The 14434-nt window shown below is 35.6% G+C and overlaps 1 protein-coding gene across 4 annotated transcripts in view; it reads right to left on the reverse strand.

Moving 5' to 3' along the window:
- Positions 1-14434, reverse strand: part of PTPRZ1 (protein tyrosine phosphatase receptor type Z1) — a 168546-nt gene that overhangs the window by 14782 nt on the left and 139330 nt on the right. For 2 of the 4 annotated variants that reach the window (XM_081147668.1, XM_081147666.1), the window contains exons 15-22: positions 12553-12638; positions 9816-9836; positions 9556-9652; positions 7015-7097; positions 5233-5367; positions 4530-4664; positions 3192-3355; positions 1221-1356 (exon numbers count right to left, since the gene is read on the reverse strand). In XM_081147668.1, coding sequence (XP_081003794.1) covers positions 1221-1356; positions 3192-3355; positions 4530-4664; positions 5233-5367; positions 7015-7097; positions 9556-9652; positions 9816-9836; positions 12553-12638 — 857 coding nt within the window. The remainder of the gene's footprint in view (positions 1-1220; positions 1357-3191; positions 3356-4529; positions 4665-5232; positions 5368-7014; positions 7098-9555; positions 9653-9815; positions 9837-12552; positions 12639-14434) is intronic. The other 2 variants (XM_081147669.1, XM_081147667.1) reach the window with 1 other exon arrangement.

Genomic DNA, 14434 nt, shown 5'->3' on the forward strand with positions numbered 1-14434 from the left:
GTAGGCGAGACAGGATATAGCTCTTCTCATCCCTCACCTCTTTATTTCTTGGGGACTGACATTTGTGGGAAAGAAGCAGGAAGACTTTGGGAGGCAAAGAAATGCCTTTTCTCTGCCTTTCCTTTAACCCGAGGCCCACTTCTCCATTTTGCACGAGGACTCCCAGGACATCTATACCTCTGATGGGCCTTCTCCTCTGCCCATTCTAGTTCTCCTTTAAGCCAGTCATATGTAATTTAGTGTAATTATTTATTCAGTTTTTAATAGTTATCTTCTCTTTTATAAATAGGATTCTTCTCTCTAGTCTTATTGACTAGAATGTCATTTCCTTCATGAAACAAAATTTGGTTTGCTTTTAAACCAGTCGTGTTTCCAATGACTTTCAAGCTGCCATCAATAATTTTCAGTTTACACTCATTTTTATTAAACATAACGAAAACAAATATAGATAGCCAACTTTTCCTGCATCATAGATGTGTAAAGAATATGGGCCTAAAAAAGGATAGAATTGGGGCATAATTTATACTTTTTAAATATGAAAATGAATCCATTCACTCACTATGTGCAGGAAAAACTTGAGGATTTTGCTAGCAGAAATGGGTGTTGATTGATGCACTTACCCATTTTCTGAATTTTCTCTGTGACCAGTGTTATTTTAAAGATAGACCCCATTTGGTCACAAAATACACAAAATTTAGCTGGCCCATCTATGACTTACATGCAATTACCTGTTACGGGTTAAATTGTGTCCCCCCCAACTGATATGTTGAAGCCTTAACCTCAGGCATTTCAGAATGTGACTGTACTTGTAAGTAGAATCACTGCAGATGTAAATAATTAGAGTGAGATAGTGACTAGTGCTTTTATAAGAGGAACATTTGGACATGAGCACAGAGGGAAGACAGCCCTTTGAAGACAGAGGTGGAAACTTGAATTATACTGCTCCATTCCAGGAATTCATGGGTTGCCAGAAGCTTGAAGAGATAATAAAGGATCCTTCCCTAGAGGTTTCAGAGGCAGCAATACCATGATTTTGGACTTCTGTCTTCCAAAACTATGAGACAATACGTACCTGTTTTAAACTACCCAATTCGTAGTGCTTTATATGGCAGCCCTACCAGACTAATTCATCTGATAATAGAAACTCTGGTCTGTTCAGCTTTAGCATTTTAGTGGCTTTTCCAACCCTTAGACAAATAAAGTTACCCTTTTTATCATACCTCAGTTTGCACCAAATAGTTTCTTTGTGAACGAATGTGTTTTAAGAAGCCAAATATATTGACAGTGCCTTCGTGTTGAATTTGCTGCAACATACTGTCTAGCACAATATATGTGCCTGTTCTTCCAACTCCAGCACTAAAGAGAACACAAAGAAAAAACAATTTCAATGTCAAGCACAGAATAAATTGGAAGACAGGTCACTAATAGCTGTCTTGTAAATGAAAATAATTTCCTTCCTCAAGCAAATGAGCCACATGATAAAAAATTAGCTATCCAAAACTATAAAGCAGTTTAGTTATTATGCATAGACTTCAAATAACAAAAAGTTTCTTTTTATTTTTTGCTACCAAACTGCAAAACAATCTATTTCTGTTGTATATTTTTATTTGCAATAATTATATTTATTATTCATTTTATATTATACAATGAAAATATTATGTATCAGAGAAAGCAAATAGGCAAATTATCTGAAAAAAAATCAAAGTACCAGCATCACCAAATTCTGAAAAGAAAAGGTCCCTGGGTCTGTATTGCCAGGTAGAGACACTTGCAAAGATTTCTACGTTCATGGGGAAAAGAATTTGATAAGGCTTTTTCTGCAGCTGAAAATATCATTTCAGTGAGATTGTGAAGACTAAAGGATAACTTCAGTCATTTCTAAAGGGCCATTATCTACTGCCTTCTTCAAAGACTCTACGGAAGGGACAGAATTCATAGACAGGGATTCTTTTCAGACACTCCGACAAGTAGAAAGTGCTAGAGTGGAAAATTAGCACCTGCTCTGCACAATACCCTGGTCCTTCTCCATTGCTCAGAAACAATTCCTGACCTTTAGAGCTATTTTTCTTGCATCTTCCTGTTTCCCTCAGCTTATCTTCAGGCTAACAAATAAAAACCCCCTCAAGATTGGTCTCTTAAACTTTGCCTGAAGATAACTCCTGAGACAGGTAATTAGAATATGGTAGATAAGCTGTGTATCAAAGGAAAATACTTGCTTCTATAAAAACAGACACTGCTTTGACAAAACACTGCACATAGAAATGAACTTGATTTTTGTGGTCATAAAGCTTGGTATAGAGTCAACATTCAGTAAAGGTTAACTGCTACTTTCATTTTAATTGAAAAATAGTTCCTGAAACCTCTAACATTATTCCCTCTTTCTCTGTTATATCATTATTTCTTAACATCAACCCAGGCTTGGGAATTAAAATAATCAGGTGAGTATGAATCGAAAACACATTCAATAGGATTTATTAGGAATAACTCAGGAAAATGAGAAAGGGTTTTAGAACCCAAACTGTTTTAAAACAGCTTAAAAGTATTTTGTCAAATTCCTCACACTCCGTGTGCTTCGTTTTCTCTGATGTAAACCTGGCATAATAACTCTACAACAGCCTGGTCAGTGTGGCTCAGTTGATTGAGCTCTGTCCTGTGCAACAAAATGTTGCTGGTTTGATTCCCGGCCAGGGCACCTGGTTGGGGCATGTATGGGAGGCAACCGATAGACGTCTCTCTTTCACGTTGATGTTTCTCTCTCTCTCTCTTTCTCTCTCCAAGCATGTCCTCAGGTGAGGTTAAAACAAACAAGCAAACAAACAGACCCCCCTCTACAATAGATTATTAAGTCCTAGGAGCAGGGGTTATCTTATGCCATTCTATTGTAATAATGTTTGTTTTATGACAAAACATTGTTCTGCCTGCCTCACACAGTTAATAAATTGAAACCCAGTTCAGCAATCAAATAGGATAATAAACATAATAAAAATACCTGGCGCTTTGAAATACTAAGCAATCAAATTCTGAGCCTGACTTACTCATTTCCTTGTGATCAATACTCGCATGTAATTTCATTCCCCTCTGGAAACCACTTCATGAAATCATTCCCATTTTGGCAAAATCTTGGTTCCATTGATTCCCTTGGCGCAAGCATAAGCAATTCTATGGATTAGATAGTGATCTGTGGGACTCACCTGCAGTGGACAACAACAGGCCCCACTGCGTGGCGCTTGGCATGGGACGCCTTTCTCACGAAGGTGAGCACTGGCAGCGAGTACTCTGGCACTCCCATGTCAGGCCACTGCGTGTAGTGGTACTGCGTTATTATGCGCCCACTGGGTCTTCCTTTCTGGGAGCCCTAGAAAAGATCAGAAAGCTAATAATAGGAATACACACAAAACACACAGGGCTCTTAAACAGCAGTTTAGGATTCATAGCTTGATGTTGGCAGTCCATAGTGAAGCAAACATGTACACTGTTGTTTGTGATGGTTAATTTTATGTGTCAAATTAGCCAGGTTGTAGTGACCTGTGGTTTGGTCAACATCAGTCATACCAGATGTTTCTGTCAAGATCTTTTTAGATGTGATTGACATTTAAATCAGTAGACTTCGAGTAAAGCAGATTATGCTCCAAAAGAGTAGACCTCATGCAATTAGATGAAGGCCTTAAGAGCAGACTGAGTTTCTGAAAGAGAAAGAAATTCTCCTCAAGTCTGTAACACAGACTCTCTACCTGAATTTCCATCCTGGAGTCAGTCAATCTCAATCTTTCTTTCTTTCTTTTCCCTTTCTTTCTTTCTTTCTTTCTTTCTTTCTTTCTTTCTTTCTTTCTTTCTTTCTTTCTTTCTTTCTTTCTTTCTTTCTTTCTTTCTTTCTCTTTCTTTCTTTCTTTCTTTCTTTCTTTCTTTCTTTCTTTCTTTCTTTCTTTCTTTCTTTCTTTCTTTCTTTCTTTCTTTCTTTCTTTCTTTCTTTCTTTCTTTCCCTCTCTCTCTCTCTCTCTCTCTCTCTCTCTCTCTCTCTCTCTCTCTCTCTCTCTCTTTCTCTTCCTTCCTTCCTTCCTTCCTTCCTTCCTTCCTTCCTTCCTTCCTTCCTTCCTTCCTTCCTTCCTTCCTTCCTTCCTTCCTCCCTCCCTCCCTCCCTCCCTCCCTCCTTCCCTTCCTTCTTCTTCTTCCTCTCTCTCTCTTCTTTCTTTCTGTCTCTCCCCCCCCCCAACTAATCATTGTTCTGATTTTTCATTTTTCTTACTTCAAGCTCCACTATTTTTAGTTGGATATGCAGTTATCAAAGGGGCAGAAATTTTTGTTCGAGCATCGCACCCACTGCAACCATCGGCACCATATCCAATCTAGCTCCAAAGCCATGGCTGCATTAAGAGAATTGGAAGAAACTTTTGGGATTGAGGTGTGGCTATAATAAGAACTCTTAATGCCTTTATACACATTTTTACCCTTTCTTGGTTATACCACCCACTCACTTGAAAAAGGACCAGATGTGTTACTCAAATGAGAATGTCCATCATTTGTGGACTTACCTTTTTTATCTTTGTGTTTCTTAGGGTAAAATTCCTCACAGTATAATAGGCAAGCATTTGAACACTCTTGTGAGTGACCAGAAAGTTCCCATACTCTTCACTACCATCAGCAGGCCAGTACTGGTCACATTTTCTCTGCAAAAGGGAAAGTAATGATGCTATTTCCATATCTAATATGCAATGTAAGAGTAGTCCCTGAAACCTGTAAAGGTCTGAGACTGTGACAGGAATGGACTCTCTCACTCTTTTAAATTATTATTTTTTCCTTTCTAAGTGATTGCAGATTGGCTGTAGAGGAGATCAGGGACAGGGTCATGGAAGTGAAAGGGACTTGCAATGATTTGGTCCAAATTTTCCCCTTTCAGATGAGGAAAGTGTGGCCAGATGTATTGAGTCACTATAGGGCCAGCACTAGAATACAGCTCTTCTGAATTAAAATTGATCACTCCACATTGCTTTTCCATGAGCCCCATTTACATTTCTCACAGTATGAAGAATGCATTTCAATAGCAGATAACTTGATTTATAGTGAAACATTTTGACTTATAATGTTAACAGTTTTCCTTTAGCTGTCATATTTACTCAAAGGGAATCCTGATGAGCTCTCATACCTTTTGCTTCTTCCTGATGTTGACTTTATTAAAGCAATTTGAAGCACCTCTAATCATTACTCTGGAGATGCCATAAGAGATTACCCACATACCCTTCCTTTCTCCACGAGGTTTGTGATCATGACGATGACTTCCACATTATGCTCCCATATCATTCTCCAGAAATCTTCTGCTGTGGACTTCAGTGGACCTTGGGCAGCAATGTAAGCTTTTGGTCTGCTGTAACCCTGAGGAAACAAATGACAAACATTTCTTACTAACTGATTTTTATGCAATTTTTAACCATCCAAGACTTAAGATTTTAGGTCAGCACATTTTTTTTTTTTTTCTATAAAAGAAAGCCACAAAAAAATAAACTTGCAAAACTGGAGAAACTTAATAGTACTAACAAATACAGCAACTCTTCTTTAACTATGTGTTTTTGAACTATATGTTTTGAAAAAGAGGTACACCATTCTGTGAACTTTTAGTCCAAGTGCATTTACTCTCAGTCTATGTACTATGCTTAGTATCTGGTCCTTAACTGTGCTGCTTTGAAACATGTTTCAGGCATTGGGGCTCAATTGTCTACAACAGTTAGGAAACCTTTGGCATTGTCTCCTTACCCTCTCCTTGGTGGAACTGAGCAGTGCTAATGATTAATAGCTATCCTTCACTGAGTATCCATTGCTGGTCAAGATGTTTTACAAACATTGACCCTAATCCATAAGCTACATGCAAAATGGAAGCATCATCCTGACTTGGAGATGAGGAAACCGAAGTTCAGAGGAATTCAACGGCTTTCCAAGCTCCCAGTGGCAGACCTGGGATTCAAAATGAGTTCTGACTCCCAAGCCCATGTTTGATAGGACATACATATTGCCTCATCTGGAAGCAAGAAGTGGTTGCCTATAACAAACCCACTGTATACTTTTATTTGGTGTTCACTTTGTTGAATTCAGTGCTTCACATAGCATAAAACTGAAGGCAGTGAGACTGAGAGGTCCCTGTCAGGAAAATAACTGAGTTCCACTGACATTTAATTGACCACAGTGAAAAAACAGTAAGTTAGTCAGGGGTCTGCAGCCCCTGGAGAGCTCTAATGTGTCTTACAAAGCTGGGTATCCTAAGGGATGCCCAAAGTTATAAAGACTGATAACTGGTTTAGTAGTAATCACTTTTAGCCAATACCACCTTGGAATTTTTTCAGTCAGGATTTACTGATCATCTGCTATCTACACAGCATTGTGCCAGGGCCTCTGGGACATTCAAAATAAGCACTGCATCTCATATTGAAGGGGTTATAAACCTCCCGAAACATGTCTATCTCTACCTCTATCTATCTCTATATCTAGCTATCTCTATCTATATCTTTATTATCTATCTATCATCTATCTATCATTTATCATCTATCTATATCTAATCTATATCTATATCTATATCATCTATATCTATATCTATATCTATATATCTATATCTATATCTATATCATCTATATCTATATCTATATCTATATCTATATCTATATCTATATCTATATCTAATCTATATCTATATCTATATCATCTATATCTATATCTATATCTATATCATCTATATCTATATCATCTACCTATATTATCATTATCTATATTTATCTACCTATCTATCTATTCTACCTTTAATATACATTCCCAGCCTGAATCCCTCTTGCATCTAGAAGATAAACCAAATACATGAGCTTGTCTGTTATTCAGTCTGCAATCTTTTAGACATGGAATCTTTCACCACTGATTTGTATTTCTTATTATCTATCATATAACATATATTAAATACTAGCATGTGTTTGGCAGAGTGGTATAATAAATTCTTAGTTTAATATAATTTCTATAACATTTCAGTTAAATCATGCTTACATCAACATAATTTGCATTGATGTAATCAGTCAGTTTGCCATCTTTTTCAGCAAGTTGTGCAAGTTTAACCCTACTGTGGTCATCTGTAATAAATAAAAAAAAAATTTCATTATAGCATGTCTACTTTTCAGCATAAAGGTCCTTTATATTTACATAATAATTTATCAATTATAATTAAAATCAATGCAAATATCATTTACTATAGTCGGCTTTTGGGGGATACAGAGATGACAGAGGTAAATATAAAAATAACAAGAGCTTCTGCCTTCAAGTTTTCTAATGTAGAAAGTGAGAATGGACACATACACAGAAAGGAGTGTTGAGGTGTTGAGAGAGGTGCAGGGGGTAGGGGAGCATGAAGGAAGAACTGGTATTGGTCTGAGATGATAAACATTTTTGTAGAGATTGAAACCTGAACTTGGCATCTTAGATGGGAGTCTAAAGGTGGATAGTGGGGCTGTGAACAGGGGAGAGCCACCGAAGGGAGAGGAGAGTGATGGGGGTCTCAGGAAGCTGAGGAAGGATGGCAGTATATACGCTCTGAAGATGAGGCTGGTGGCGGGAGAAAAGAGGAAGGGACCCAGGTTTCTGTGAATGGTTACAGCAAACAGCTCTACCGAGGGAAGAAGTTCAAAGAGAAACTACTGCAAAGGGAGACAGGAGAAAGGTTGCCTAACAACAGACATGGATCCTGCCCTGTCAGTGAAGGGAGATGAAAGCTACGCTAACTCACACAGTGTACTGTGGTAATCAGGATATGTTGAAATGAGGAGTTTGGGATTAAACCAGTTCTACAGAGAATCTATATTTATTAGGGGGAACTACAGAACAAGAAAGGAGAGTGTTACAGGAAGAAAACTCGGTAGTTTCACGGGGGAGACTATTTGTTCTTTTCAAGGCTGAAGAAGTGAGTACAGATTGAACCATGACAAGTTAAAGAGATATTCAGCGATATTAATGCTCCTGTGACAACAGGTGCTCGCACAGGTGCCAGATATATGGAGAAACAATGTATGGAAATGGAACTAGGGCTGTGAGGCCAGGCTCACCTATTTTTGTATTTTTGTTCTAATATATTTTGATGGATGTTATTGGGTAAATTTTATGAGTTTGTTTTTCTTCATCTCTAAAATAGGACTGTTATTAGCTATCTTGCCAGGTTGTTTCAGGGATTAAATGAAATAATGTCTTTACAGTGCTAAGCACATAGGTGTCCAACAAATGTCAATCTCCACCCTTTTCTTGGTTACCTGGTGGGTATTTTCTATTTAGTTTGTAGGGGAATAGTTTAACAATGATTTCACCCTCTCCAAGAAGCAGTTGAGTTTTTATGTGCAGCAAGAGTAGTTGCTTCAGTTGAGGAAGACAAACATGAAGCTGAACCTTCTACTAAAAAAATAAAAATGGTGTAAGCCCTGTGGAAAGGCAGGCAACATTTATGCAAACTATTTAGAAAACTGAGATAACAAAAGGGAGGAGAGTGCAGCTTCATTGGCCTCCACAAACTAGAATGGAACCAGAATTTAAATAGTCAGGCTGGTAATAATGTGTTCATAGGAGTCTAGGGAAGCACACAGAATATATAAGAAAGGATGTAGGTAGAGCTTCAGGAAGGGAGAATGAAGATGGACTGCAAGAGATGGAGGGGAGGGAATATAAAAGAAAATAGAGGGAAGAGATATAAACAAGAGCTCATATATACAAATGTTGGATCATTATGTTGTATACCTGAAACTAATATAATGTTGTATATGTCAATTATACTTCAATTAAAAAAAGACAGAATAAAGATGGTAATTTCATAGGAGAAAATGGGTAAACTTGCATTAAGGAAAAGAGCTAGATAGCTGCTCATTGAGAAGAAAAAGAGAAACACAGCTGAGAAAATAAAGGGAAAGAAGGAATCCAACTAACCCTTTATAAGACCCCAGGAATAATGGCAAGAAAGGGAGGAAAGAGTGGAAGGAGAAATAAAGTCTAAAGAAAATGTCATTTGGTTAACAAATCCAAATAATAGTAAGCAGATCTCAAATGCAAATAGGACCATGGAATATAAATAATGACAGAAACCATAAGAACAGATTTGCAGTCCATGGGACCTGAAGAAAGGACTGGATTAAAATTTAAGTTTGTTTTGTTAAACGGAACAGGGAACGGGGTGGGGTGGGAAGAGATTAACCAAAGAACTTAAATGCATATATGCCTATCCCTTTGATACAGATAATAGTGTGGTGGAGGCCTAGGGAGGGGGCGAGGGCAGGGGGAAGTCAATGGGGGAAAAAGAGGGGACATCTGTAGTACTTTCAACAATAAAGATAAATTTAAAAAATAAAAAATAAAAGAAACAGGTGTCATTAATGGTGGAATGTATTTAAACTGGAGTGATATAATGTGTGTATTATCTAACACAAGTCATTCCCTGACACAAAGTTCCTGCAACAGCTACCATGTGGTCTGCTTTGAGAAGACTTGAGGACACTGTTTAAAGGCATAGCAATGACAATGATAACAAAGTCAGAGCTGAGTGAAGGACATACTCACAGGCAACGATATTTATGTACCGGTTCTTGTGCTTGTTATCTGGGTGATTGGAGCTGTCTGCTGTGATACCTAAATCAACAGTACAGCTCTGCACTTCCTGTAAAGAAATTGTACGTGTAACATTTTCACATACATCCTCTCAGACAAAGTGCCTTAAAATATAATGATGACAAAACAAACAAAATAGTCTATCCAAAAATTTTTTAACATGTTACAACTATTTCTTGGCTAAAAGAAAATGCAGTGAAATAATGCCTTACCTGGTAAAACTCTTTCAGTGTCTAATGAGGGAATGAATGCCAAAAAAGTAAAGAAATCAAATTCCACAGCACACGACAAATGAGAAAAAAAAGTGTTCATATTAGGTTTACAATGGAAAACTATGATCATGCAATAAATACATTTGTCAAATACTAACAAAACAGAATGTTTCAAGCAGTTGCATGCAAATCAAAATTTCTAACAATCTGGAACTTTAAATTATATAAAAGGGAAAATTAACGTTTTTAAAAAGGACAGTGGTATAATAATATGATGAATTTTTTAAAATGCAGATGAGAAAAACCATATATTTGATGACACATTTTGTCATATTAGTCAGATTTGCTAATATCCAAATATAATGTTATTTGAACACTGTAGCACTATCTGAAACTGTGAATTAGTGATACATATTTTTATTTTGAGTAATTAAAAAAAATAAACTGCTTCCTATTAGGTGATTTGTAACAGATTTAGGGCTGAAAAATATTAAAAATCTCTGAAAACTTTTTATAATATATTCTAGGTCATTTGAAACAAAAATTTAGGTAGTATTACTTTCTACATATTTAATCAGTAGACCTCTTTTTAATTTAAACTTTAATGGGTATAGAATAATTACGTCTGGCAATTATCTTTGAAAGTGAACTAAAATCCTTTTCAGAGATGTTTTCTAAGTATATTAGTTTGGAATTCACAATTAGTTAATATTAAAATAATAACATGAAAGCCTTATAATATTTTTGAGAAAGCGTAGAACCCAAATATGAATTTGATTCATCAGCAAACGGCCCAGCCTCTCTCCAAATAAGCTTTTAAGTCCTCTTTTGCAGCAACTCATTCTGATTCTAGATTTAAAAATAATTTAATATATGAAAGGTGTAGCATTATTAGTTATTAAGCTAATCATTAAGTTAATTAAAAGTTTTCTTAAATCAGGCTGAGTTAAAAGCTATGGAATTAAAAACACATTCTGAGGTTACTTTATTAATTTCATTATTACAAACAGCATAATAATATTCAAAATGATTTTATAGTTGTGAGAGGTGTAAATCTGCTCTTGCACATATGCTATCAGCAACTATATTATGAATTGTTTATTTTTCCTTATGGTTTTTAACATTTGGAAAATTAGACCTATCCTTGACACATTTGCCCTCATTCAGTTACAATTTTGTTTGATGTGAGCCTGATGGTTTCTATGAGTTAACATCGTACCACCCAGTAACCTCCATGAAGATCAGAAACATTAATTTGATGTTTTAAATATGTAATTCTTTATATTATTCCACTTTGCTTAGTCATTATCTCACGCTGCTGTCTCATTCAATGTAGCTATGACTTAGGTTTCTTTTAAGATTAAGTGAATTGGTTATTTTTAATTTAGTGAAACTATATCACATTTCATTTCTATTTCTTTTGATTTCTTAACGCTTTCTAATCGATGACATCTTCCTTCCCTAAATGTACCTTGGTTGACATGACTCCTGGGAAGCAGTTGCTGGGTACAATGGAAATAGTGGAACAACCTCTGATCAGGATCAGAGCTCAAAGTGCTTCAAAGAGGGAGGGCCATGAGCACTTGGGCAGTCAGGGGAAGACAGAAAAGCAAGGCGATCTTCCTAGAGGGGAGGGGTGGGAAGGGGAGCTGAAGATCCCTAGCCTGCTGGAATGGAAAGAACATGGGCCTTAAAATCACAGACCTAGGTTTGAATCTTAGCCCTGCTATTTATTAATTGTTAATAATAAAGCTAGTTGTTAATTCACTTCTATGGAAGCTGATTTCATCAAGAATATAAATAAAACAAACAACTTCCAGAGTTGAGGTGAAGGCTGAATATAGAATCACCTAGTACAATAAAAGACCCTATTTTGAAAAATCTGTTAAACTAAGAGTTCAGTGGGCCATGCTAAATTCATAGCAAATTTCTCTCCCTTGTCTACCTAAGAGTATTTTAAGGGATGTTACCAGAAAAATTTTCACTGATTGTAAAATTTAAATGTTTTTTTAGAAATGTATATTTTCTTGAGAAGAAGATGGGATGTTACTTTGTATAATATTTATTATACCTGTATAAAATGATTCTGCATTTGCACTGCTGTAATATTTATCACTAAGAGCTTGCATGGCCAGGCTGGGTGTGGCTCAGCAGTTGAGCGTCGACCTAGGATCCCCGTGATTGGGGTTGGATTCCGGGTCAGGGCACATGCCTGGGTTGCAGGCTCAATCCCCAGTTGGGGGAGTGCAGGAGGCAGCCAATCAATGACTCTCTCATCATTGATGTTTCTATCTGTCTCTCTCTTTCTCCTTTCCTCTCTCTGAAATCAATAAAGACATACTTAAAAAAAAAAAAGTTTGCATGTATTTTAACTGAGAAGTATGAAATTTAGTAGTTTAGTGTAATTTATATAATTTAGAAAATTAAAAGGAATCAGTGTTACTAATGCAGATTATTTTTAAAAAGAATGCTTGAGTTCTGTATTTTATAGACCAGTATTAACTATGTTTTCAATTTTTCTACTAGTACGACATGTCTTTTTAAAATGGAAAACCAATTTTTAAAATTATATTATTACCATAACACATCTCCTAAACACATAAGTGATTATGGAACTAATAGTCTAACTAGAAGTGAAAATGGTTTCAACTCCATTAGATCAAAAAACAGTCTACTGCCAAATCTTTTAAATTTGCTATTTTCCATATTACTTAAAATAGACATAGTAAAATCATACCTCAAATTCTTCAGTAAAGCCGCTACTTGCATGTAAGTCCGCAACATGCTTTGGAAAATGCTTTATTGGAATTGCTCCAACATCATCTAAGTGAATTAAAAAGAAAAAGAGGTTGGAAAGGATAATTCAACTTATATGAATGTGCCTCTTATTTATAAAGATTTATTAGGTGGCTTCTTCTATAACAACTTCAAAATTCAATTATTCTTATAATCCCAATGAAACATTTAGCAACAATTACCAATTTTCTCTATGTTTACTATCAATCATAATCTGCATTTTAGAATTCTGATTTGATTAAGAATCTCTTTTCCTTTCATTCTCTAAAGAAAAAAGAGTTAACTTTCAATGTTAAGTTATAAATACTACCAAAGCCTCAGTTCTTATCAGTGAACTCCATCTCTTTATGGGTAATTTTCTTTAAATGAGTTGCATGTAAATTCTAGGGAAAAATGCAGAAATAATATACTTTCAGTTTTACTATGGACATGACATATAGTGCAATTTGGCTTTATAAAATTGTATAGCTCAATGTCTTACAGTTAAATAGAGTTTTACAGTTGAAAACATTTTTCCTTTACTTTATATGTAATACAGAAGTTTTATATGCAGACTATTGAATAAAAATGATGTCAAAAATCTTTGGGACTTTTAATCTTTAGTATTTCAAGAATTTTAACTGGAAAATATGCTATGTAAACAATGTCATTGGATCTGTTAATTAATTGTGAGGAGACCAAATTATTTCAACTGTCTCTATTTTTATTCCCGGAAAGACTTTCTTAGATTAAACTTATTACTGCTTCACAGTATGCAATTCACAAGTGATTTCTCTGACAAGGAAACATCAAACACATTTCACTAGAAACAGTTATTTACATCAACAGATGTTCAGCATCTAGGCCATTTAATATTTTTAAGCTTCAGTTACCAAGAATTTGTTGATTAAAAAAAAATTAGAATCCATCTGTTCTCTCTCTTAGATGAGTATACCTGAATACTAAAATCGATTAGCCAGTTAAGCTTAAAAAACACTAGACAAAGGTGTAATCCCACCTTCGTACCTACAGAAGGATCTTGCCTAGAAGTAGCTTTTTATAGGTAGATAAGAAAACAGAAATAATTTGTCAGGTCAAAATTGTTGGTTCTTCTACTAAAGGTCCTTCAAATCCATTGCTGTTATCCTGTACATGTAACCTCTCTGCACAAGCAAATTGACTACTTTTTATTTACAATTATGCTATTTTGGTAATTTCTTTTATCAGTTGACCTGCAAGTGAGACCAACATATCTTTATTTTCTGATTTTACATGAAAATGCGCACATTTGGGTGACCAGGAGGGCATTTTTGAGAGCTGAACAGGGAAAAAGAGGAGATGCCCTTGATGACTATTCTGAGAAGTAGAACAGTGATTTTGGATTTCCCGAACAAAGTCCTGATTTGGATTATTTTACATATTATTAATAATAACCTATGCTGGACTTTACATAATATTAAGGTTACTTTGCATACCAATGCTGACAGGCCATGTAGAAGAGGCATGCTTGAAAGTGAAGGAGATCAAAATGCAATAGACACCTCAACTGACAGTCTCAAAATTCCATATATGTTAATGAGAAATTGTGCTGTACTAAAATAAACACACAGAAGTTTAATATAAATTAGTAAAATTGAAATAAGACAGTAGTCAACTAAAGATGCAGAGCTAATGAAAGAGGAAGAAGAGCCAAACATTCCTGAGTCCTATACCTGTTGAAAATGATGAAGAAAATGTTTCTTTTTTTTCTTCTATTTTTTAAATCATGAGATTTCAGAAGATAATATCAGGTAGGACTTGGGTCTTTAGCAATAACATATATAGCACCAGGAATTTTAAAGGAG

Source organism: Miniopterus schreibersii, assembly GCF_964146895.1.
Source record: "Miniopterus schreibersii genome assembly, chromosome: 9".
In the NCBI taxonomy this organism is placed as follows: domain Eukaryota; kingdom Metazoa; phylum Chordata; class Mammalia; order Chiroptera; family Miniopteridae; genus Miniopterus; species Miniopterus schreibersii.